Source organism: Rattus rattus, chromosome X (assembly GCF_011064425.1).
Source record: "Rattus rattus isolate New Zealand chromosome X, Rrattus_CSIRO_v1, whole genome shotgun sequence".
NCBI classification, from domain to species: Eukaryota; Metazoa; Chordata; class Mammalia; order Rodentia; family Muridae; genus Rattus; species Rattus rattus.
The window spans coordinates 51,642,225-51,669,196 of NC_046172.1; the positions used below are offsets into that span (position 1 = coordinate 51,642,225).

At 39.6% G+C, this 26,972-nt stretch overlaps 1 protein-coding gene across 1 annotated transcript in view; it reads left to right on the forward strand.

The window, feature by feature from the left end:
- Pdk3 (pyruvate dehydrogenase kinase 3) overlaps nt 1-22,306 on the forward strand; it is a 67,522-nt gene extending 45,216 nt beyond the window's left edge. Inside the window, 6 exon segments of the mRNA XM_032889613.1 lie at nt 3,939-4,015; nt 5,511-5,612; nt 6,151-6,261; nt 10,599-10,712; nt 18,166-18,305; nt 21,638-22,306. Coding sequence (XP_032745504.1) covers nt 3,939-4,015; nt 5,511-5,612; nt 6,151-6,261; nt 10,599-10,712; nt 18,166-18,305; nt 21,638-21,668 — 575 coding nt within the window. The 3' untranslated portion in view covers nt 21,669-22,306.
- Nucleotides 22,307-26,972: the final 4,666 nt, after the last annotated feature.

Consider the following 26,972-nt stretch of genomic DNA (forward strand, 5'->3'; position numbering starts at 1 on the left):
AATCCCATAAAAACAGCAAAGGAAGCCAAGGAGGCTTATAAGTGGACCACTGTATTAGTCCCTTCAGACTGCTAAACAAAACTATCAAAGACTGGGAGGATTAAATAACGGACATTTGTTTCTCATGGGTCTAGAAGCTGAGGAATCATGGTGCTAACAGATTCGGTGTCTGGTGAGGGCCCATTTTCTCACATGTAGTCAAGGGTCAAGGAGCTCTCTGGGGTTGGGGTGTCTTTTATAAGAGTGCTAATCCAATTCGTAAGATGCCACTCTCATGAACTAATGAACTCCATCATTTTAGAAATTAAGTTTCGAGGTATGAATTGAGGACACAGACACAGAGCACATGGCAACTCATTAGGACCAACTTGTAGAAGACTACAGCCAGACAGAAGTGTGCCGAGTGATAGACCAGGGCAGGACAAAAAGGAGTAGGCTGCTGCAGACATGGCAACCGTCGTTTCTAGTTATCCAGGAGAGGGACCGTGGGAGCAAAGCTGAGTGGTACAGGAGGGAAGCCAGAGGATTGGGATTAGTTTGCTGAAAGCTGGTCTAAGGGAAGCCTGGAGAGATGGCAGCACAGAGTAGATTTACACTGTCTGGGCTCTGCTACCAACGGTAACATGAGTGTATGCTGTCCAAGAGCAACTTGTCAGTCAGATGGGATATGTGAATAACGTTACTGCAAAGTAAAACCATCATTTTAACATTTGAAGTGCTCTCTGGGTTATCATCCCAGACTTACTGAAAGCTTATTCTAAAGCCAATGGAGTCTTGATTCGATTTCTAAAACTCCAAGTCAACCTTTTCCCTATGGGCAATGTCCAGAGGGAAAGGAACACTAGCTACCTCAAGCGATAAACTTCGTTCTAAACTGAATTCCTAAACAGAATCCCAACCATGGTAGGTGAGACTTTGGCAAAAGTCAGTAGCATGAATAACACCGAACTGCCATTGGACTTCTCTGCTGCTCTGTTGCTGCGAGAACATGCCTGTCTTTATTAAACTCTGAGGAAGAATGATTTTAAACTCCAGTTTCTGTGTCTAGCCAAATCCTCAACTGAGACAGGGTTATCAGGATTGAGAGATGTGTCCTCCCTTGTGCACTTTTGTAAGGTAGGTTATATAACTAGGTCAATGGGCTGTATAATAGAGATGTAAATATATATAACTAGACATGAGAGGAAAATGCATAGCATGTGAGACAGACATGCACTGTGCAGTGGTTACCTCTGTGTCATAAGATACCATGACCAAAAGCAACTTAAGGAGGAAAGACTTCGCTTGGGCTTATAGTTCCAGAAGAATAGTGTCCTTCATGGTGGGGAAGGTATGTCATGGCAGCAAGAGAAGGAAACTGGCAGATCACATTTTCATTAGCACGTGGAGAAGAGATAGAGCAAGAAGGATAAAAGCCAGCAGGAAATAAAATAAAAATAAAAATAAAATAAATAAAATAAAATACTTCTCCAGCAAAGCTTCACCTCTTAAATATCCCATAGCCTCCGTAAATAGTGTCGCCAGTGGAGGACCAAGTGTCCAAATGCATGAGCTTTTAGGGAATGTTTCTGATTCAAACCTCCAGACTGTATGCGATACCTTCTAAAAGGGATGATGTGATGATGAGAAGGTGGAAGATTATACAGAATCCATTTCACTGTAAGACTAAAAGTATCCTCCAAGTAACACATGAAACATGCCATTACTCATGGGGAAGGAAATAGCACTTTGGTGGCTGTTCTGCAGTTCTTACATACCAGCATTACTGATTTTTAACTTTCTTCACAGAGTCTATAGGGAGCAGATAAAATGGTTAATTAAATTTACAGAACAGAATGCAAATATCCTTTAAAAGACCACAGCAGAAATGCAGAGGGCAGAGACGGGAAAGGGTAAAAGGACTTTGGCTTTCTGTTTTTAGAAGATTTTCAGCCTTTTAGATATATCACTAAATATTTCAAATATCATCAAAGGAATTGGGATCTGGAAGCATAACTCCTTGGTAGAGTACTTTTTTAAGGTCCACGAGGCTCTAGGTCTGATCCCCCTACGTGCCAAACATGTTCTTAGGCCAATTCGCTACAGTATGTTGCCATGATAAAATATCTGAGATAACACCCTAAAAGAGGAGAGATTTGCTTTAATAAATGGCTTTAGAGGTTTACATCCTTGATAGTTTGGCTCCATTGTTACAGATGTGAGTCTGACCACAATTTAGAGTAGCTATGTGTGTAGCTCAATGCAAAACCATAAACTGCTTAAAACATTTAGTGTGTGTGTTTGTGTATGTGTGTGTGTGTTTGTGTATGTGTGTCTGTGTCTGTGTGTTGGTTAAGTCACCTAATATTTGTAGGTGCTACATTGTCAAACTGTTGGACATGTCTGTAGGACCTGCTGCAGGATGCAGCATCATGGCAGGGAGAACATGATGAGCTAAAGTTGTTTACCTCATGGGAACCAGGAAGCAAGAGAAACAAAGAGCTGGAGTCAACCAAGATTGATTTTTGGAGGCATGCCTTCCCTGACCTGTCTTCTCCACACTAGGCTTTACCTCCTCATGGTTCTAACACCTCCTATTAGTACCATAGACTGGCAACCATGTCTTTAACATATGGCCTTTGGTGACACATGAGATGCAAACCAACAGCACTGCGTGTTCGATTTCAGCATCACTTCTGTTACCATGGTCATATCAGCTGTCCAAAGCTTGTTTGCTTATCTGTAACTGATAGCACCTATTCCATGATTACTATCGATTATCATACAGATACAATTTCATGGTGAATAGAGAAGCTCATAATAAGTTACTTAGAACCAATGATTATTACCTCTAATTTATATTATTGTTAATTACTTTATTAGAGGCAATACTAAGTTATAAGGTGTCTGTTCTAGTTGAGCAAGTTTGTTGTTAACTGATTGCATGGCCTGAGGAAGAAGGGCTTTCCCTGCCTAACGTCTCTCTTCCACATACTGTGCTTCGTGCTTTGCACGAGGTTCAGTTTCTTTGATGTTCCTGAGAATATCCCTGGTTCAAGGAGAATACTATAGATACTCAAAGGTTTCATTGTAGTAAAAAGTTTCATGAACCTCATAGTCTAGTCTACACCATGTCCTGTTTATCATAATATAACACATGATAATTACTTTTGTCTCTGTAATAAGGGTTGCTTTAGGCTCACAATTTGAAAGGGTTCCATTGCTTTGGACTTGAGGCAAGGCAAGCCGTCATGGCAGCAGGAGAATGTGGCAGATGAAGCTGTTCCCCTCACAGCAGCCAGGAAAGAACAAGGAACAGGCCAGTGTCAAGATACCTTCTTCAAGGACATGCTCCAAGAACCTACTCCAAGCAGGCCCCACCTGATATTTTCTACCATTTCTCAATATTGTTGTTAAATTATGAATCTGTCTGTGGATTAAACATTCATGTGTCAGAGGCTTCTTGTTTCATTCATTTCCCTGGAGCCTAGCATCTGGCAGCTAGTCGAGCCTTTAACATGAGGATTTCAGTGAATAGTTGAGATTCAAACAGTAGTGCTATTGAGTCCAAATTTACCACCCCTTTCATTTGGCTCTCCTCTCACAAATGACTACTGCGGTTGATGGCAGATCTAGCCTCCTAATTTGAAAAATTCCAAGTGATGTTTGTAGGTCCTTGTGTGCTACTCAGAATACCATGGCACAGGTGATAGCATTTGATCAACAAAGTTTGAAAGAGTTTGGCCTATTTACTCAGGGTCCAAAGCTGCAGTGAAGGAAGTGGAGTTAGTCACTGCAAAAGCTTGGCTCAGTTATGTTGTTGTTCATATGGGAATCTGTATTATTTGTGTTTTATGGAGATTTGTTTGATGTACTTGGAAAATAGAATAGAAGCATCATTTTTTGACTTTCTCCTACTTTAGGTCCTTATTCATTGATGGTTTTGTCTCTGTTTTCAGCCAAAGCACCAAACAAACCTATTCAGGTAGTTTATGTGCCGTCACATCTGTTTCACATGCTATTTGAGTTGTTCAAGGTAAGTGGAATTTTAAAACATGGGAAGAAGTCTTCATTTTAAATGGCTTTGATTCTGGGCATAATGGATTCATTAGATTAGCATAAGAAAAAGATTTTGCATAACCATTTTAAAAAGTCTATTTCTGATATCCTGTGGGCTTTATAATCTGTACACTGTGAGATGAAAAATTGCTGTGTACAGTATAGTTCTGTGAATATTAGTACATATTGATTTCGAAACTTAATTATACTTTGGCGACTTCACATCAAATCCATACTGTTTTTCTTTCAGTTAGGAGGTTAGAGATGCTTTTTAGATTTTCAAACCTAGCAGAGGTTTTATTGGTGATTACCAGACCAAAATAAAACCCTGTTTCTGTATAGCTATGATTCTGGAGCATTAACTGTGCTAATGCATTAGTCGGTCTGGTCCTGAGAGATCCTGTAACCATTTTATAATTTGCATCATTTCAGAAGACCTGATAGAGACAGGGGAGGAAAACTGTGGAATCTGGGCATAAAAGGAAAGAAAACAAAACCTTTTTCAGACTCTCTATAGCCTAAGCTGTTGCTTTTGTTACCCAGTCGCCAGTGATATTTCCAGTAGCAGTGTTATAAGTACAGGATATTTGAGCTAACATTTCATCCCTTTAATGTATAAAACACTAAATTGAACATCTAAAGAACCAGTTATGCTGGTTTCTTCCCAAGAATATCCTACTGGTATAACACTAGGCTGGGCATGCAGTTGTGGGAGCTCTCATTGTCAGGTAGAACTTTCCAGAATTTCTTTCTGATGGATGTTATCCTTTTTTTCAGTCCAGTGATTAATTTTTATGAGAAATATGAATCCCTTCAGCTTTTCTGCCTACATATTAAAGGATAGGTGCTTCATAAATGCAAGTGGTAAATAGCATTTAAAATGCACAAACCACCTTCTGTCTCCACATTACATGTGATAAAAACATTCTTCTGGGTTGAGATGAATAGTTTTAAAACCTTAAAGCCACCTGGCATGATGGCACATGCCTTTAATCCCACCAGTGGGCAGGTAAAGACAGCTGTATCCCTATGAATTCAAGGCCAGCCCAATCTTCATAGTAAGACCCTGTCCCAACTACTCTCCTCCTCACACAAAACAATTCCCTAAACCCTCCCCCCGCAAAGGACAGAAATCTAGTTAACATGTGGGATGGGGCTACAATTAAATGCAAAATAGAACATCAGGAAATTTTTCTTTGATAGGAATCCATAGATAGAGGAAAAATACACAGAAATCTCATTAATAGTAGCTATGCAAAGCAATTATTATATATAAGTAATCTCGTGCTTGTTTCTTTTTTGAAATTGTGGTTTTCAGGGCTAGGGGTGTAGCGCAGCGGTGGCGTAGATGATGCTTAGCCTGTGTGTGGCTCTAGGTTCCACTCGCAGCACCAGAAAGAATCAGTACCTTTAATGCAATTATACTTTGCAAGTCAGCAGCATGGTTTTTCAGAAAGGACTTGTTGTTTTAGAACTCGATGAGAGCAACAGTTGAACTATATGAAGATAAAAAAGAAGGCTACCCAGCTGTTAAAACTCTTGTTACTCTGGGTAAAGAAGACTTGTCCATTAAGGTAATCTTTTGCGTTTTTACCTTAATCATCAGTTGATTTAATAGTACGAGAGGGGAAGAAAGGAAACTGGCACTTCTTGAGTGTTATTTGTAAGTAAAGCTTCATATTAGTGCTTCCTCAGCAATGAACTGACCACATATATAGTGGCGGTCCCATAAGATGCTATTGTCTAGTGACATTGTGCTTGTCTTGTTCTGTATAAGCACCTTCTATGATATTTTTGTGATGACTGCCTAATGGCACATTTCTCAGAGTGTCACTGTCATTTATGGAAACATGACTATATTGTGCTGGATTTTTGGCTGAAGTTACTTCATTGTATATTCATGAGTAGGACTTCAGTCCCAAGCCTATCAAATTTTGCTGTACTACTCTGTCTTCTTTGTTTACGATGGCCCCAAAGGAACCACTTTTCAGTGGGAGTTCAAAGCCCTTACTCATTTTAGAGCCTTCTAAGCATGTACTTTATTTAATGATCTCTCTCCTTCTTAAGCACAGATTGATTCCCTTTTTATTTTTAACATGTTGTGCACTGCAGATAAGTGACCTAGGTGGTGGAGTCCCACTTCGAAAAATAGACCGTCTTTTTAACTACATGTACTCAACTGCTCCTCGTCCCAGCCTGGAGCCCACAAGAGCTGCTCCCTTGGTAAGCATGGCGAACGAACGGCTGCAGAAGAAATGGTCTTTAATACCGGCACAGGAACTGCCCATCTCCTCAGGTGGTTGTACTAGCCTTGCCTAAATGAGGATGTTTCTGGCGTAGTTGGGAGCAGAGGCACCTTTCTGCCTTAGCTATTTAATCTGCGAGTTTTTTGGACTGAGAGTGTTTTTCTAATTTATCCAAGAAACACTCCAAGCTGAGTGTTTCACTCCCAGATACAGTGTGAAAAAGCTTTTCTCTGTGGTAAGACTGCTGCTGGAGAGCCACTTACATTATGCACCTCCCTCAGAGAGCTGGACATTACCCATGGGTGAGCAAAGGGACGGTATAGAACGTGTGGCTTCAACTTTGTGGGAGAGATTTTAGTGCTGCCCTCCCTTATAGGCCTGAGTCACTTACAGCTTTTGGGTCACCACTGTCAAATTTGTTTATATAATTAAAATATTTAATTATAAAAACATTGGAATTTTCATATTGAATAATGTAAGCACAAAATATATAGATGATGTATGTATTTTCAGAGGTCTCTCTGTAGCGCTCTAGAAATAACCTTGGGCCTTAATTCAGGCAGTGAGAAAAGCCTCTGGTTACCATGGTAGCATTTATTCCTGGTAGGGCCACACTTTCTTCCCCTGCTGAGTGTTTCTAATTGACAAACAACAATTGAACCCTTTGTTATTAAACACAGCAATGTATCTACCAGTCTGCAAAATGGCTCAGGGTATAAATTAAGTTTCATTTTAAAGTCCTACCTGACTGATAAGCACATAAGATTATATTTTATTTGTATGAATAAAATCAAACACTTTACATTGTTATTTGAGGCAGAGTTTGTTAACTCAGCATGTGGAAAACTGAGGAAGTCATTTATACAGGATTCAAGAAAATTCATAGAAGATCAATTTGGAATAGTATTACCTTGACCGGGGTCTGGTACAAATTTGCATCTTCCTCAGTTGTTTAAAAGAGTATGGATTGTCTGTGGCATGTCTTTTTCAAAGAGCATCCTGAGGGTAGCTCTTTCTGCCATGTTTTTCTCTGTGGAACATAGGACTCCAAGAGACTGGTATTTATCCGCCTTCCCATGAGGAAAAAGGGGTCAAAGTAAATGAATGGTAAAGCAGTCTGTGAGCTTTCTGGTATGCTATTATGGCTGCTTTTGAAGAAATGCTTCCCTCCACATCGCTCCCATTTAATAAACTGTCCTCAACTTTAAAGTGGGTACACAGCTGTGCAGGACCAGAAACAGTTTCCTTTGCAAATGGCTTAAAGTTTTACAAATCTGGGCCTTCCTTCATACATTTTTATTGAACAAATTTTAAACTGTTTTACATGTATAAGTATTTTGTGTGCCTCTATGTATGTTTGCACATCATTGCATGCCTAGTCCCAGTGGAGAGCAACAGGAGTTACACATGGCTGTGATCACATGGGTGCTGGGAACTGAACCTGGGTCTTCTGCAAGAGCAACAAGTGCACTTAACGGCTAAGCCATCTTTCTAGCCCTAATGACAGATTTAAACAATTTTAACTATTTGTGTGAGAGGAGAGTGAGTGTGTGTGTGTGTGTGTGTCTGTGTGTGTGTGTATGCGTGTGTATGTGTGTGTATGTATGCATGCGTGTGTGCGCATGCACAGTTTTATGAAGTTGAATCCTGTCTCTTTACCTTTTTGTTGGTCCAAGGATTGAACCAAGTATTTTGACCCACTCCACCATCTCACCAGCACAAGATCTATTCTGTGGTGGTGGCTTTGAGACAGAGTCTGATGTCATCTGGGTAGGCTGATGGCTGGCTGAAGCTACGATGGATGACCTTGAACTCTTGATCTTCCTGCTTGGAGAATAGACGTGTGCCTCCTCTGTTTAGGAGGTGCTGGGGAATCAAATTGAGGATCTCTGGTGTGCTCAGCTGGCACTCTACCCACCAAGCTATATCCCCAGTATCTGAAATGATCTTAATATACCCATGGAGTTATATGCCCCCAGTTTACTTAGTTGATAGCTGGTACCTTTTTACATTGAAATGTAAAAAGTACTAGTCTGTCCTATTCATGATACTGGACATATGATGTCTGTGTGCACTCTAAGGTAAGCAGCCATCCAGCCGGCCTCTATATCTATGCAGTAGAACCAAATGATACTTTTCCATGACGAGGTACAGCCTGAAAGCCACTGTTTTACACAGTAGGAAATTACTTAGATGAGGCTCAGCCTCATCTCCATATATCCAAATTTCCTTTTTTTTTGGGGGGGGGTATCTACTATGCCTGTTAACGCATACTTTAGACGGTCAGAAGACAACTCTGCGGAGTCAATTATCACTTCTTCATTATGTGCACCTCAGATATTGACCTCAGGTCTTCTGTTTGTCAGCAAATCGAACCATCCTACTAAGTTTGACTGCATTGTAGATACTGCATAGACATGGCATTTACTATGATATCATGAAATTTTTATCAGCTCACAGGTGAGCTTTCCATTTCATGGTGAGAAAAGTCTTAAAGAAGTTGAATGACCTGCTTAGTCACACAAAAATATAGACTTCAGAGTCAAAGGCCTATGCAACTATGGCCCTCTTTCCTTAAGGCCCTATTACTGGTTCAGATTTAATCCAAAGTGCTAAAACTTACTGGATAGCATCTCTCTCCATAACCACCTGTGGCCAACCACAAAGTCACTGACTTTAGTACCATTGTTTTATTCTTGTCTTTAAAAATATCTCTTTAAAAATATTTTTTGTTGGGCTGGAGAGATGGCTGAGTGGTTAAGAGGACTGACAGCTCTTCCAGAGGTCCTGAGTTCAATTCCCAGCAACCACATGGTGGCTCACAACCATCTGTAATGAGATCTGATGCCCTCTTCTGGTGTGTCTGAAGACAGCTACAGTGTACTTATATATAATAAATGAATAAATAAATAAATAAATAAATAAATCTTTAAAAAATATTTATTGTCTGTCAGTTTGATAACATTGAAATATAGGAAGGTATTCATTTGTTTCTAAAAATACCCATTCACTATATCAATATACTGTAGCTTTTCCAGATCCTTAGGAAGAACCTCTAAGAAACTTTTTCAGTGGTTTAGTCTTGTTATTGGTAAATTTCAACTCTTGCCTGGCACACCTTTAATCCCAGCACTCAGGATGCAAAGGCAGGTAAATCTTTGTGAATTTGAGGACAGCCAGGGCTACACAGAGAGACCCTGTCTTGCAAAAAATTTCAACTTCTGTGCTATTAATTCTTACTTCAGACATGAGGGAAATCTGATAATGAAACTTGAAAGTGCATGTGGTTTTGTGTTGTCATCAGATCAAATTCCACTTGATGAATGTTTGCTTTTTAATATACTATTTTTAGTCTTTGAGAATTCGATTCAACATACTTTGTAGTTTGATCATATTCACTCACCACTGCTCCCCACAGATCTACCTCCTATTTATTCACTTCCCCTTCACTTCCCATTTTATATCCCTTTTTTTTAAGAAAAAGAAAGCTACTGTCTTGCAGCAGGCATCCTGATCTCTCAACAGTCCTTCTGCCCACTTTCCAAGATGCTCCCTGAGCCTTAAGTATAGGAATGTTGTTACAGGTGTGTCAACTGAGGACAGGCACACTATGGGCAATTGTTCTCTGTATCTTGACCAGTGTAGCTTCCCATAATGGTCTGTGCCGCAAAAGGAAGTCTCTTTTTAGGGGGCGAGAGCTGCATTTATCTGCAGATAGAAGTATACACTTAAAAAGTAACACTTGGAACTCAGGGTATTGTTCAGCTGGTGGAGTCTTTGCCTGGCGTGCTTTAAGCTCTGGATTCTAATCCCCAGCATTGCATAAACCAGGCATGGTGGTTCTAGGCCTGGAATCCCAGTACTTAGGAGGTGGACACAAGAAGATCAGGAGCTCAAGGTCAATCTTAGATACATAACGAGTTAGTTCAGGGCCAGCCTAGGTACATGAAACTGTCTCAAAAAAAAGTTAGCCTGGTTTTATGCTCATACATAGCTAAACTTTTAATTTAAAATGCTAAATATTTTAAAATGGCCGTTGATTTCTTGTGTCTAAACTTGACAAGTGTTTTTTGTTTTCTGTTGTTGGGTTTTTGGGTTTTTTTTTTTGGTTTGTTTGTTTGTTTGTTTGTTTTGTTTTTGGAAGGGGGAAAATAGGGAATTTTGGTTATAGACTATAGATGTGGCATTATAAACATTGAGTTACTAATTCATTTGATTTAAATTCAAATCAGGAATTCATTTTAATCTTCTGTAAGTGGTCCCCTATGAAGCATTTGTACTGGTCTTATTCTATTAATTTTCTTTTCTTAATAGGCTGGATTTGGTTATGGCTTGCCAATTTCTCGACTGTATGCCAGATATTTTCAGGGAGATCTAAAACTGTATTCCATGGAAGGAGTGGGTACCGATGCTGTCATTTATTTGAAGGTACTATGTTTTGTTTCTGTTAGTGTAAAGGCCTCTTGACTTTATAAGACTGGAAGTACCCATAAGCAGTCAAGAAGAGCACTGTATCCTCTCTCACCTTGACATCACACTTATGAAACCATAGTATGCCTCACCCTGATTTTATGACTAGACATAACAAAATAGGTAGCATGGAAATATAAACTTAAACTTTTTATTTTTACAACCATAAATCTAGTTTTTCAAAATTATATATCCACTAAAAAACCTAGTTTAAAGGGAGATAGACTACCAATAATCTAAAGTCTTCTTGTCTTTTGCTTTATTTTCTTAAGTTGTAAGACTTCAGTAATGATAATATGCTTATATAAAATTATCCATAGATCTTAAACCAAATGAGGTAATCCAGGATCAGACAAATACCAAATGCTTGCTCTCATGCAGATCTTAGCTTTTTCTTAAATTCACTCACCCGTGTCCCAGTCTCCTCTGAAAGGGTGGGGCCCCCAGGTTCCCTCCCACCGTCAGCTCTCTGCAGGGCTACACACGTCTTCTCCAGCTGAGGGCAGACAGGCAGCCCAGCTAGAAGAACATACCCTACAGGTACACAGTAGCTTTTGGGATAGCCCCTGCTCCAGTTGTTTGGGACCCACATGAAGACAGAGCTGTACATCTGCTACGTATGTGCGGTGAGACCTAGGTCTAGGCTGTGTATGCTCTTTGGTTGTTGGTTCAGTCTCAGAGCCCCAGGAATCCAGGTTACTTGACTCTGTTGGTCTTCCTGTGGAGTTCCTGTCCCCTTTGGGACCTGAAATCCTTCCCTCTAGTCTTCTATAAGAGTCCCCACAAGTTCTGTGCACTAGCTATTGGTGTCTGCCCCTGTCTGAGTCAGTTGGTGAGTAGAACCGCTCAGAAGACAGCCATTCTATACTCCTGTCTGCAAGTATAACAGAGCATCATTAATAGTGTCAGAGATTGGTGCTTGCCCATGGGATGGGTATGTAATTGGGCCGGTTATTAGTTGGTCTTTCCTTCAGTCTCTGTTCCATCCCCCATGCCTGCATTTCTTGTAGGCAGTGTGAATTTTAGGTCAAAAGTTTTGTGGTTAGGTGGGTGCCCCTATCCCTTACTGAGGTTCCTGCCTGGCTATAGGAAGTGGCCTCTTCAGGTTCTACCTCCCAACTGCTGTGAATCTCAGGTAAGGTTACCCTCATTAATTCTGAGGAGCCTCCCCTATGCAAAGTCTCTGGCACTTATTCTATATGCACCCTAACCTCCCCCAACCCATGCCAGTTGCAGATTACCATTCATTCTCATGGCCATCTGGCCATCACTCCTGTCCCTCCCCACAGCTGATCCTGAAACCTCCATTCCCCTCCCCATCCCCTGTCCCTCCATCTGCCTCTTCTGACTATTTTATTCCCCCTTCTAAGTGAGATTCAAGCATCTTTGCTTGTGTTTCCTTCTTGTTTAGCTTCTTTGGGTCTGTGGAGTGAGTATCCTGTACTTTATGGCTAATATCCACTTATAAATGAGTACATACCATGCATGTCCTTTTGGGTCTGAGTTACCTCACTCAGGATGATATTTTGTAGTTCCATCCATTTGCCTGCAAAATTCGGGGTGTCCTCTTTCTTAATAGCTGAGTAGTATCCCATTTTGTAGGTGTACCACATTTTCTTTATCCATTCTTCAGAGTTGAGAGACATCTAGGTGGTTTCTGGTTTCTGGCTATTACAAATAAAGCTCCTATGAACATAGTTGAGCAAGTGTCCCTGTGGTATAGTGGGGCATCTTTTATGTATATATCCAGGAGTTGTATAGCTGAGTCTTGACGTAGAGGTATTCCCAGTTTACAGAGTAACTACCAAATTGATTTCCAAAGTGGTTGTACAAGTTTGCATTCCAACCTGCAGTGAAAGAGTGTTTCCTTACTTCTCCATCCTTATCAGCAGGTGCTGTCACTTGAGTTTTGATCTTAGCCTTTCTGACGGGTATAAGATGGAGTCTCACAGTTGTTTCCATTTGTATTTCTCTGATGACGAAGGCCTTTGGACAATTCTTTAAGTGCTTCTTGGTTATTTGAGATTCCTCTGTTGAGAATTCTCTCTTTATTGGAATCTAACTTCTTGAGTTTATTGTATTTTTTGGATATTATCTCTCTGTCAGATGTCAGGTTGGTGAAGATCCTGTCCCAATTTGTAGGCTGCTGTTTTGTCCTATTGACAGTGTCCTTTACCTTATAGAAGCTTTACAGTTTCATGGGGTCCCATTTATCAATCCTTGATCTTAGAGCCTGAGCTATTAGTGTTCTGTTCAGGAAATTTTCCCCAGTGCCCATGTGTTTGAGGCTCTTCTCCACTTTTTGTTCTATTAGTTTGAGTGTATCTAGTTTTATGTCGAGGTCCTTGATCCACTTGGACTAAAGCTTTGTACAAGGAGATAAGAATGGATCGATTTTCTTTCTTCTACATGCTGACCGCCAGTCAAATCAGCACATTGAAAATGCTCTCTTTTTTCCACTGTATGGTTTTAGCTCCTTTGTCAAGGATTAACTGACCATAGGTGTGTAGGTTCATTCTTGGGTCTTCAATTCTATTCTACTGATCCACCTGCCTGTCTCTGTGCCAATACCGTGCAGTTTTTATCACTATTGCTCTGTAATACTGCTTGAGTTCAGTGATAGTTCCCAGATGTTCTTTTATCGTTGAGGATAGTTTTCACTATCTTGGGTTTTTTGTTATTCCAAATAAATTTGCAAATTGTTCTTTCTAACGCTATGAAGAATTGTGTTGGAATTTAATGGGAATTGCATTGAATCTGTAAATTGCTTTTGGTAAGATGGCCATTTTTACTATATTAATCCTGCCAATCCATGAGCATGGGAGATCTTTCCAACTTCTGAGATCTTCAGTTCCTTTCTTCAGGTACTTGGTCTTGTCATATGGATTTTTCACTTGTTCAGTTAGAGTTATACCAAGAAAGTTTTTGTATCAATGTTCACAAGGGAAATTGGTCTGAAGTTCTCTTTCAGTCTGAGTCTCTGTGTGATATAGTTATCAGATATAGTATGGCCTCATAGAATGAGTTTGGTAATATTCCTTCTGTTTCTGTTTTGTGGAATAGTTTGAGGGAAATTGGCTCTTCTTTGAAAGTCTGGTAGAATTCTATACCAAAACCATCTGGCCCTGAGCTTTTTTTGGTGTGAAACTTTTGATGCTTTCATTTCTTTAGGCTGTTTATACAATTTACCTTATCTTTATTTAACTTTGGTAAATGGAACCTGTCTAGAAAATTGTTCATTTCATTAAGATTTCCAAATTTTGTGGAGTAGAAGCTTTTGAAATAAGACCTAATGATACTTTGAGTTTCCTCAGTGTCTGTTGTGTCTCCCTTTTCATTTCTGATTTTGTTTATTTGGATACTGTCTCTCTGCCTTTTGTTTAGTTTGACTAAGGGTTTGTCTCTTGTTGATTTTCTCTTAAGAACCAAGTCTTGGTTTAGTTGATTCTTTGTATTGTTTTCTTTGTTTCCAACTGATTGATTTTAGCCATAATTTTGATTATTTCTGCCTTGTACTCCTTTTTGGTGTGCTTGCTTCTTTTTTTTTCCTCTAGAGCTTTCAGGTGTGCTTTTAAATTGGTATGAGAACTTTCTAATCTCTTTATAGAGGCGCTTTCCTCTTAGCACTGCTTTCATTGTGTCCCATAAATTTGGGTATGTTGTCCTTCATTTTCATTAAGTTCTAGAAAGTCTTTAATTTCTTTATTTCTTCCCTGACCCAGAGATCACTGAGTAGAGAGTTGTTCAGTTTCCATGAGTCTGTAGACTTTCTGGTATTTCTGCTGTTGTTGAAGTCCATCTTTAATATATAGTGGTCTGATAAGATACAAGGCATTATTTCAATTTTCTTGTATCTGTTGAGGCCTGTTTTGTGACAAACTATATGGTCAATTTTGGAGAAGGATCCATGAGGTGCTGAGAAGAAGTTATATTATTTTGTGTCTGGGTGAAATAGTCTATAGATGTCTGTTAGGTCCATTTGCTTCATAACTTCTGTTAGTTTCATTATTTCTCTGTTTAGGTTTTGTCTAGATGACCTGTCAGTTGGTGAGAGTTGGGTGTTGAAGTCTAGTTTCCCAATATTAATGTGTGGGGTTCTTTGAGTATGAAGTGTCCTTCCCTGTCTATTTGGATTAATTTTGGTTGGAAGTGTATTTTATTCGATATTAGAATGGCTACTCCAGCTTGTTTGCTTAGAAAACTTTTTTCCAGCCTTTTACTCTGGGGTAATGCCTACGTTTATTGTTGAAGTGTGTATCTTGTATGCAGCAGGATGATGGATCCTATTTTTGCATCCATTCTGTTTTCTGTTAGCCTGTGTCTTTTTATTGGGAAATTGACTCCATTGATGTTGAGAGATATTAATGACCAGTGGTTGTTATTTCCTGTTATTGTTATTTTGGTGCCGTGTTTTGCAGGTGTGGGGGTGGGGATGCTCGCACACATGCTTCCCTTGTTTTTAGTGGGAGGTAATTACTTATTTCTTGTATTTCTTGGATGTAGTTATCCTTCTTGGGTTGGAGTTTTCCTTCTTGTATTTTAAGTGGGGCTGGATTTGTGGATAGATATTGTTTGAATTTGGATTTGTCTTGACATATCTTGTTTTCTCCATCTATGAATATTTAGAATTTTGTTGTGTATAGTAGTCTAGGTTGGTGGTTTTTATTTTTTTTAGAGGTTACATGGTATTTAACCAGGTTCTTCTACCTTTTAGAGTCTCTGTTGAGAAATCAGGTGTAATTCTAATAGGTCTTCCTTTGTATGTTACCTGGCCTCTTTCCCTTGTAGCTTTTAATATTTTTTTCTTTGTCCTATAGAAAACATAATAGTCTGTTTTAATTATTATGTGCAAGGAGGATTTTCTTTTCTGGTCCAGTCTGACTGGTGTTCTGTAAGCTCCTTGTATGTTTATAGGCATCTCTTTCTCTAGGTTGGGAACATTTTCTTTTATGATTTTGTTGAGAATATTTTCTGGCCCTTGGATCTGGGACTCTTAACCTTCTATTACTTTTATTCTTAAGTTGGGTCTTTTTATAGTGTCCCAGATTTCCCTGATGTTTTGTGTCAGGACTCTTTTAGCTTTAACATTTTCCTTGGCTGATATATCAGTTTCTTCTATTGTATCTTCCACACCTGACATTCTCTCTTCCATTTCTTGTATTCTGTCGGTGATGCTTGCACCTGTAGTTCCTGTTCGCTTACCTAGATTCTCCAGGGTTCCCTCGGTTTGTGTTTTCTTTATTACTTCTATTTCCACTTTCAGGTCTTTCCCAGTTATATTTATTTCCTTCACCTGTTTAATTGTGTTTTCCTGTATGTCTCTAAGGAATTTATTTGTTTCTTTAAAGACCTCTATCTTTTTATTGTATTTTCCTGTATTTCCTTAAGGGATTTATTTGTTCCCTCTTTGAAGGCCTGTATTGTCTTTATATGATTGGATGTAAGGTCATTTCTTGTGCTTTGGTTGTGGTAGGATATCCAGGGTTTGCTGTAGTAGGATAGCTGTGCTTTGGAGGTGTCATATTGCCCTGGCTTTTGTTAATTGTGTTCTATCGAGGGCCTGTAGCCATCTGGATAATTTTGGTCCCTGGATGGTCATAGTAGGTACAAAAATTAGTCCTTGTGTGGCAGGCCTCTGATGGGTATCCTTGGGCTGCCTGGTTCTGGATCAGCAAGTCCGTATGGTTCACAGGTATGGTGAAGGTGGTGGGAGAATGGAGGTCCGCTGGGTTTAGTAGCCTGTTCAGGGCAGCTTGGGTGTCTCAGAGGGCTCAGCGGAGACAGGTAAAGAAGGGAAGCTTGTCTGTATGGTTCAGGATCCTCAGGTTTGACAGAGGTGGGGGGGGAGAATCAGACCTTAGCTTTTAATTTGTGTATATATGAACATATGTGGAAATGAGCATCAAGACAGGTCACAAAACTATATAGAGTTCCATGAGATAAAAGAAAGATTTTTGCGTATGGAGGAGGAAGATGAGAGAATAGCACGTAAAAGCAGAAACTACTAGAGTTGAAAGGAGGATATGCAGGGGGACAGATGTGGGGATGGAAGAGAAGATCTGGAGGGGAGGGGAATCAGCAAAAAACACGCCATATATATATATATATATATATATATATATGTATCCTTAATGGGACCATGTACATTAATTTTTAAATCAATAAAATCATAATATCCATTTAAAATGTTTATCTAGTAACTAAGGTCTGTATAACTCAGTTTTTCTCATTTGTTGGTGTTAGACTTTATTTCTGAATTCTAGAATCTTGCTATATTATTTTAATAGGTAATAGAGGCATACAGTAACATTTAAACGCTTCAGAGGGAAAATTAAATGTTTTCAGTGCTGGCACTAAGCCATACTTCTCTTCAAGAGGTACTGGGTTTTGTTTCTTATGGATCCTCCTAGAGTTGATTCTATATTTATAGGGGCTAGGGATGTAACTCAGTCATATAGATCGTGCCTAACATATGCAAGGCTTTGGGTTCCATTCCTAGTATCACAAAGGCAAAACAAACAAACAGAAATCTAATATAGGAGCTGAGCATGCCAGCGCACACCCTTAAGCTCAGCACTTGGAGGACAGACAGGCAGGCTAGCCTGGTCTGTGTAGAAAGTTCCAGGCTAGCCAGGGATACATAGTGAGTCCCTGTCTCAAAAACTTAACAACATCAAAAATCTGATAGAGTTCATTCTGCACTTATAAAATAGATTTGAAATCTAATGTGAGAGACGACATTTCAGCAGCTTAGTTTTGTTTCCTAAGTTTGGAATGTTTCCTGCAGAACTTTCCACATTGAGTCATGTAGAACTGGCTCATTCTTTTTATCTGAGCACAGTTGATTACTGGAAATGAGATCATAGTTAGACTAGGCATTTTGATGTATATCTCAATGATGGAGTTTGCTTGCTTGCTTTGGCGTTGAAGATGAAGCAGAGCCTCCTGCGTGTTCCTAGGCTTGCTCTCTACCACTGAGCTACATTCCCAGCCTATAAGTGATGTGTTGTTTAATGTCACTTGATGGCAAATGTTTATAAGTCTTATGAAGAAGACTTTATTTCTTCTTGGGCTCTTTTTTTGGGCAGCAAATGCCTCTTGAACAAATGATTGATCTTAACACATACTGTCAACAGTATTGAGTATCTCAAAGCAGTATTAACTGAACTACAATATATTTTGTTCCTGTCATATTGTTTCAGTATTGATTTTGAGCAAGTGAGCAAATGATTTCACTCATTTACAAAGGGTTCAGGATATTTTTCCTGGCTAGTCTAAGTAAATCTATAAAATAAATGTTAATATTTCAAAAATAAACATATAACTACTGGTGTTTAAAGGAGTAAAATTCATGAGTTTCATGTAAGAAAAATAGTTACTAGATCTTTGGTGTATGTATTTTTTGTAATAGGCCCTTTCAAGTGAATCCTTTGAGAGGCTGCCAGTTTTCAATAAGTCTGCATGGCGCCATTACAAGACCACTCCTGAAGCTGATGACTGGAGCAATCCCAGCAGCGAACCAAGGGATGCATCAAAATACAAGGCTAAACAGTAAGAAACCACTTCGATTTCCATTATAAAATATCTGATTTGTCTCCAGAAAGTACCAGGCAGACAATTGAACAGTATTTTACACCACACATTCTCTGTGGTTTTATCATTGGAAAAGCAAAGTGATCCTTAGCAAAAAGAAAGCTTGGAGAAAGACTTTTATGCTGAAAAGGAGAACAAGAATTGGGTAGCTAGAATCATCATTTAAATGGAATTCCCTAGGTCCTAGGAATCCTTGCACTTCCGAGGTATTGACAGTGAAGAAGGGCTTATTCTACTGTGAATGTTGTTTTAAAAACAATAAGTTTTCAGTTTATTGGCAGTCTTAGAAATCGACCGAAATATGGTGAGAATTTTTGTGGGTTAAAACTGAAAGTGAAGCTAAAATTAATCAAATTGTAGTTAATTCACACAGTGAAACATTATTCAGTCTTTAAAAATGAGAATCTTGAGGTCACTTTCTTTTTTTTGTTTTTTTAAAAAAAGATTTCTTTATTTACTATATATTAGTAGAATGTAGCTGTCTTCAGACACACCAGAAGAGGGCATCAGATCTCATTACAGATGGTTGTGAGCCACTATGTGGTTGCTGGGAATTGAACTCAGGACCTCTGGAAGAGCAGTCAGTCCTCTTAACCGCTGAGCCATCTCTCAAGTTGCTTTCAATATAGAAAGTGCTGTGATTGGAAGACCATGTCAGAAAACATCCCCACCTTGATTTGTTTAGTTATTTTTTTTCTGAAACATCATTTAGTTTATTCCTTATTACCATATTTGGTAGAATTAAGATGTTGTTACAAAGGCTCTCAGTGGAGCTTTTTTGTATTTTTTTTCTGGAATACTCTCTCAGTACTCTTGCAGAATTATATGTGTAGAGTCATGATTTCTGCTTGGTCCATTAGTGATGATGCTATGAGTGGCTCATAATTTAGGTGATGGCTGGTCCCTCTAAGGCAGTGGTTCTCAACTTTCCTAGTTCTGTAACCCTTTAATATAGTTCCTCGTGTTTGGTGACCTCAACCCGTAAAATGACATTTGTTTATATTTCATAACTGTATTTTGCTAGTTTTATGAAACATAAATATCTGTGTTTTTTGATGATCTTAGGTGACCCCTGTGAAAGGGTCATTTAATACCCTGGGGGTTGTAACCTATGGCTTGAGAACCTCTGCCTTAAAGGATGGGACATAAGTTTCTTGCCTTGTGTTTTTAAGCATTGTAGATTTAAAAGTGTTTTATTATTTTATACATTATACTCAGCACTTTTTTATTGAAGTACATAATATATAGTAGGAATGTCTACAAATCTTAAGTCTCTGGATCGACACACTTTTACATCTCTATTTCTGATACCCTGGAAGACTCATTTCTAGCCAGATTGTTGTCCTCTTTTCTCTACCATAGAAGATGTTTTCTGACCATCACTAGAGGTAGTTTGTGAAACATAGAACAAAACCACATGTAAATATGTCCCCTTGTCATCTTTGCCCACTGTGAAATCCATTCATGTTATTGCATGTGGCTGTCACTGTCCTTTTTGTTGCTTAAAATGGCACACTTTTAGATAGTGGGAGTTGTTTTGAACTTGATTTTCTGCATTCCACTGACCAAGGTGTGTTAATTTTTAAAGTTGTCCTACTTTAAAAATGCATATCCATCCTCCAAAGGTCATCTTCTGTGCTCCTATCCTGGACTCAGTCGTTTTAGAGTTCTTTTTAACTGATATTTGAGAGCCTAATCTTATAGGGTAAGGGTGCTCATTACACCTCTTCTAAGCCCCCTTTTTGGACAGAGGTTCTGAACACACACATACATGTGTATATGCATATACCTAAGTTCATATTAATAGTTTCATTCTATTTTTAACATTGATTATTTCTCTGTAATGTTTTTCTTATATACATATATATTTTTCTATGTATATACAGTTTTTTATATACTTCTTAACATAAACACCTTGATTCTTAAAAATCTTTTAACAGAACGGAACAGAAACATTTATGGGCAAATGTACTTAATATGCCCTTGCAATTTTATACCATTATAGTAAATGCTGGTGTTTTCTAATGAGTGGCATAAAGAGTAAAAGGTATCAGTGCTGCTGTTTAATAATTCCTGTAGAAATACATGGTGGATCTCCATGCAGCTCATCTCAGAACAGGAAATTTAAAGGGATTAAGTCATTCACCCTCAGTCATCTGATAGTATCAGGAGAGTTATCCCTGCTGTCCCCACAGTGGGTAAATATTTTTTCCCAAGGAAGAGATGTGCTCTGACCAGCTACACAAGGCTTGATTGTGTCTCTTTCTCCTGAGGACACACACACACACACACACACACACACACACACACACACACACCCCATTCTCAGCCGGTGGTTAGCTTGAAAGCCTGTATCAGATCAGTTTACTCCAATCCCATTTTCAGTCTGTATGTAAGCCAAATATCTTGTTGGATATCAGTGGGAGTCAGAGGCAGATGGATCTGTGACTTTTAGGCTACCCTGCTCTACTTAGCAAGTTCCAGGACAAGTAGAGTTACATAGTGAGACCCATAGTAAACAGCTTAATGTATTGGATGCTAATTAAAGATCAGTCCTCATTTCCAGCATGTTGTTTTCAAACAAATTTCACAAAAATCAAACCCTCAAGTAGTTAGATTGGCAATTTAAAATTGTTAAGTTCTATAAATAGAATAACAGTTGAATGCCTGGGGAATGGCTCAGGAAAGGCACACAAATGGGACAGAGTTGGGGCTTGTATGTAAGGAGGTGTAAAAGATGGATTCTTTAGCTAGTTTTTAAAGCATCGGTTTTATTGAGATATGATTCTCATAGCACACAGTTTGCTCTTTTGAAGCACACAGATAAGTTGTTGGGGTATAGTCAACGTTTACAACTCTCACCACTGTTCCAAACTGGGACTTTGTCAGGCAAAGAAGAAAGCCCGTATGCATTAGTAGCCAGTTTATAGTTCGAAGGAAGTTTTTCTTTTGTGTTTTGAAACATGGTTTCTCTATGTATTCCTGGCTGTCTGAATCTCACTATGTTATTCCAGGATGGCCTCTAACTCAACAAAGATCCAGCTGTCTCTGCCTCCTGCATGCTGGGATTAAAGGCATATGCCACCACACCTGACTTCTGGTTCTTAATTGAGAGTAAAAAACTGTTGTAAAGTTTACATAAATAATAGAATGCTACTTTTTCTGTAGTAGCTATAGAAAATAATTCTGAGTTAAGGCAAAGGTTTTAGAATTATTACTGTAAATGTCTAAGTTTTGGTTAAAATAAAGGAGACTATACTCATGAGCTCTCTGGATTCTTTTCTTTATAGGGACAAGATCAAGAGTAATAAAACTTTCTAGAAAACTGAGTGCTGTGGTCATCTCTGAAGAAAGATTACCTTCTGCAAGTCAACCAGAGACCCGTATTTCTACCAACTCTTAACTGTGGCACTATTGTTATTCCCAATGCTTAGTTGCTTCCTGTATATTGGCTGAGTATGTCCATGGAGCCCTCCCTATAGTTAGTCCCATTGTATCTTCCACTAGAGGTGTAGCTTGAGCAATTTTTCATGCTGTGGCATCATTAGCACCCATCACAACACAGCACAGAGCCTCCTAGCGCTCTTGTACCCTATACTCTGTATCTTGTTATGGAGTTTAGTGTCTGAAGTCTTCCCAGGATTCTGAGCTCCTTCCTCATTCCAGATCCAGCAGGTCCTACTGTTGCTGTTCATGACCAAATCTCCAGCTAGGGCTTGAGGAATCTAAAAGTGGGAGGTATCAGTGGAGCTCATCTTCACAATTCAGTCCCAGGGTTCTTCCTGTCCCATAGACATCTCCCTTCATTCTCTGATTTGGACCTTTGCCCCCTTCCGTCTGACCGGATTCTCATTGGGAGGTGTGGTACTTGGGTGTTAGAACCTATTCATCTGTATGAATTTTACTTTACCATTCATTGGCTTACTTCTTTTCCATTGATTAAAGCACTCTAAACGTTGTCTTGGAATTTCTCACTTAACACCTTGGATTGAAAGATTTGAAGTGAAAACGCACCTGCTAACCTGTTCAGCCTTGTAAAGAACGAGGGCAGTGCAGGTCATGTTCCCATGAAAGCTCCGCCATGTTCGTTTGCCATGTGAAATTTCTCTTGTAGTCATCTTAGGAACTACAAGTCCCTGTGTCATGGACTCGAATCGCTGTAACAGAGATTGTCCCATTATTTTCAAAAATGTTATAAACCTTAATTTTCATCGTCATCACTTTTCACCAGTTTTAGAACTATCCACTCAGTCTGACTTTTTCTTCATTTGTTTTGCCTGTGTAGCCCTGGCTGTCCTGTAACTCACTCTGTAGACCAGGTTGGCCTTGAACACAGAGGCTTCTGCCTCCTGACTGCTGGGATTAAATGCATGCTCCACTACCATCTGGCTTTCAATCTGATTTTTATAATTGCTTTTGTTAAAAGTTGTTAGCAGAGGTCTTCTGGTAAGAGAAGAGACCTGCTGTGATATTTATCCCTAATACTGTCTGAGAGTCTGGATTCAAACCTAGCTTATCAGCTCCCTGCTGTGTGTTTCTCTCTTTGCTCTATTTTCCCCATATATGTATGTCACCTATGCTGACTATTGGTATCATTTACTACATGCATGAATGTTTATGTCCAGTTTCTCAATGTTGAACCTAGATTTAGTTTGTAGCCAGATGGTAGCACATACCTGCGATCTCAGTTCTCCAGGTGTTGAGACAGGAGGATCATGATCATAGCCTGGGCTATGTACCAAGACTCTTCTCAGGAAAGTTTGAACATGTGTTTATCATTACTCCTTTATCTTTACTGCCGCAGCAATGTAGTCCCCCTACCCACGGCCTCCACAGTGAAGGCTTTTGCCTCGGAGTTTGCACTGACTTAGCCACACTTGGCTCAGTTGTAGGTGTCTTTGAATCACACAGCATCTGATTTTCTTCCATTTCCTTGTATTACCTCAGTCCCTGGTGGCTCTTTCTAAAGACCTCAGTGCAAAGCTGGCACATAATGAGCCAAACCAAAAAAATGTTGATAAACTTCAAGGAGAGACTCATGGGTCACAAGTCTAAGTCGTCTAAGTCGGTGTCTTGAATGAAGGTTAAGCTCTGTGACCATTTCCTATGATGGAAAAGCTGTGAAAAGACTTCCAGTTTAAAGACCTTGGATACCTTGTAAATACTAGATGGTATGTCCATATCTTCCTGAGTTTCAGTTTCCAACCATCTTCCTTTACCCTTGCAAGTTTGACTATGGGACAAAGGAGACAGCAGATTCATATTACGGCATTTGTTGCCTGGCTTCAGCACCGTTTTTATTGTTTAAGGATTGACTATTGATTGCCATTCTTCCACAACAGATGCCACAGAAGGGTTGGGCATGGTGTAGAAAAACCTTGTTATATTCTGTGTCCTTTTGAAAAGCCAGCTTCTGTTTAAAGGTCTTAAGGATTTAATCTACAGTCCTTCTCTAATATTCTTGGGCTTAACTCATGTCCATCTAAGCCTGATGCATTCCAGCCATTCCTGTCTTCGTGTCATCAATAATTTAACCTCAGCCCCAAAGCAGTCATAGAGTTTCAGGAACATCCTGCATTCTCAATGTTTATTCTCCCCTTGACTAACTTATGTATCGTCTCTGCTGGCATCACATGAGCTTTGAGCTCTTTATGAATTTCTGCATATATTACAAATTGATATTGACTACCTTTCAGCTGCATTCTTCTCCATCTCTCTGTAATGCCCCTCTGTTTATACTTCCCTTCTATCTTAAGTATTTTGGGAGCCGTGTGTACTATTTGAAACAGTACCTGGCACACAGTAGGTACTTAATATGTATGTGTTCCGTCAAAGGGTGAAAACTAATTTACAATTGCTGGTATGGAAACATCTTTCTGAGTTCTTCAGATATTCCTGACTTGAAATTGGTAATGATTCACTTCAAGAGCTGTAGCAGTACTGAATTTCTTTTTATAGTGCTAAGAGATAGCTTTAAAAAATGTGGAGAAGTGACAGGAATCAGCAATGGATCTCCCAGAGCCATCTGATTCTTTGTCTATGAATATCTGGTTTCAGATTCATTATACAAGGGCTTCTTTCTATCTTGTGACATGGTTTTACAGCTTCCTTAGGGTTTCCAAAGAACTCAACATTCAGCACCCCATGTGATCCTTACAATGCCAGGAGGTGGACTGTGCAAAGTAGCTTTTATTTTTCATGTGAATTCCAAAGCAGTTAAGTGGCTTTCTGAGGAGCCACGGAGTAGCAGAACTGTGTTCTGTGGCTTGGGTCTTCCTGTTCCTGGACCAGTGCTCTGAACAATATGTCAAGTGCTTAGGGTGATCTCTTAAGAGGAACTTCTTGGGCATATTAATCCTCAAAGATAATCTCAAAGTCTAAAGTTTTCTGTATGCAAGACCGTTAACTCAGGAACGATTTTCTTTGGTGTTTTTCCATTCTGGCTTATTTAGAGGAGACAAGTGGACCAGGCAGCTTTTGCCTCATGAAACAGAACTTTACACCAGTGTGGGTCCATGACTCGAGTTTATATTTGAATGAGTTCAGAGCTCGTTGCCAGCCTTTTTGTATAAACTTGTACGTTTGGAAGTTGATGGGTTTGTGTAGACTCAGTTACAGCTTCGATTACATGCTCTTGCACGTTCTTTCTTTTGCCATTACTTCTAACAGCCGGGCAAGCTGTCAGAGCCTTGGATCTTTGGGGATTTTATGGTCTGTAGCTGGGCTCTGAGGTCCATGAGTACAGACGGATGCTTTTCCTTTGGTTTTGCAGACAACCTGCTTGCCTGGCATGGTCTCATGTTTGTTCTTGGTATTTTGTAATTTCATTTTAGTTGGCAGTTGCCCACGGCCTTTCCTGGCACATAGTAAGCCTTAGCTAGTCTCATATCAGGCCTTATTACATTTTGGATCATTTTGCACTGCTACCCGAGTTGTATTATCAGTCTTTCACATTTCTCTCCCTTCATGGTTTCCATCTCCATGTCTTCCTTTGTGGGTGATTTTTCCACCCTTGAGTCTTTTCCCCCATTTCACCAACTGGTTTTCCCTACTGTTTCTCCTAGGCCTTGTGGCTTGCTTTCACTTCTGTCATGACCTTATTTTGTAATTACTTCTCTTGGCTCATTATGTTATTACTCTCTGATGCCATATTTCTTTGAGGACTAAGCCTTTTGGTCTAAATTTATGGTCTCTGAAATCATTCTTTTTCCAGAATGGATTTGTGTATCTTTTGCTTAATGTGTCAGGCACACTCCTGGAGTCCATGGTATGGGATTCTGGCTTTTATTAATTTCATCATAGATGACTTTTTGCTTATTTTTCAGACATGTGTGCTGGCCAGGAGGGAGAGAACACTTATACAAACATACGTTTATTCTGCCGCCTTTCCCGGTTGTCCAGATGCTTAAACATTGACTTTAAAGATAATGTCCTTCATAATCTATATGTTAGCAAACAGAAGGAACCAATATTGACAGCAGGAAAGCGCCATTAACTATTTAATCAATGCAGGATTTTTGTTTGCTGTTCTGGGTGAAAAGATAACTTTTAACTCCAGTTCCTGTCACACTGATTAGAGATATCAGTACCTCCTGGCTTGAAAACAGGGGGCATGTGAAATTTTAATGAACTTGAGAAGTTATCAGCCACTGACAGTGATTAATTAGTTAATTAAATATGGTAGAATACTTCAAACTAGGTGGACACAATCAGTTATCAGGAAGTCTAAGCCTGTTTTATTAGCAGTTTGCAGACAGTCTTGCTGATGTCTGGTGTTGGCCACTTTACGAGCTTCGCTGTGACGTGTTTTCTGTTCAACCAACAATTTTAAATGTGGTTCATTAAGCAATATTCTAACTCTGTTGGTCCTGATGATGTGCCCCTGTAACCCCAGCATGCAGGAGGTGAGAGCGGGAACAACTGTGAGGCTAGTCTAGAGTAGGAAGTGAGAGCGCATGTGAAAGGACAGTAGCGGAGAAGAAAACGGAGGGAAAGAAGAACAAAGGGTGAGGGATATAAGGAAAGGGGTGTGGAGTCTTTGTCGTGCCTCATGCCTGGTAAATATGAATACACATCCAAATAGTTTGTAGGTCCACGGCCTACCATAGAAGAACTTGGGATACTGTTTTGAAAGAGTATTTGCAGGTAGATCATGAGGCAAAGGCTTATTTGGAATGCTTATAGGATTAAAACTTCCTTCCCTCGGTAGCTGGAACATTCTAGTTGACAGCCAGCAGTGAACTTCATCACTTGTAGAGTTCCCATTCAATGACCAAGGACCACAAATGGTAGCTTTGCAGGATCCACCGAACTGTGCGTACAGCAGGGCATTTCCCCAAGGCCAGCCTTTGCCTTGGGTTGTGTGGTATGAAGTAGATGATGGAGCACAGGTGTCCTCAACTGAGGAAGACTGCAAGTGAAGGTGGCAGACAGGAGTCATGGGAAGGAAAATGAAGTCCAATCTTTGATTTCAGTTATGTTACCACTTGCTAGAAACTATACTCACTGCTGGACATGTGACAGTGACCAAAGTAGAGTGAAATCCCTGCCTCATGAGCTTCCCTTCTAATGGGGACAAGATAGAGTAACTTTGTGGTTCACTTGGGAAACAGGTACTGTCAGGGG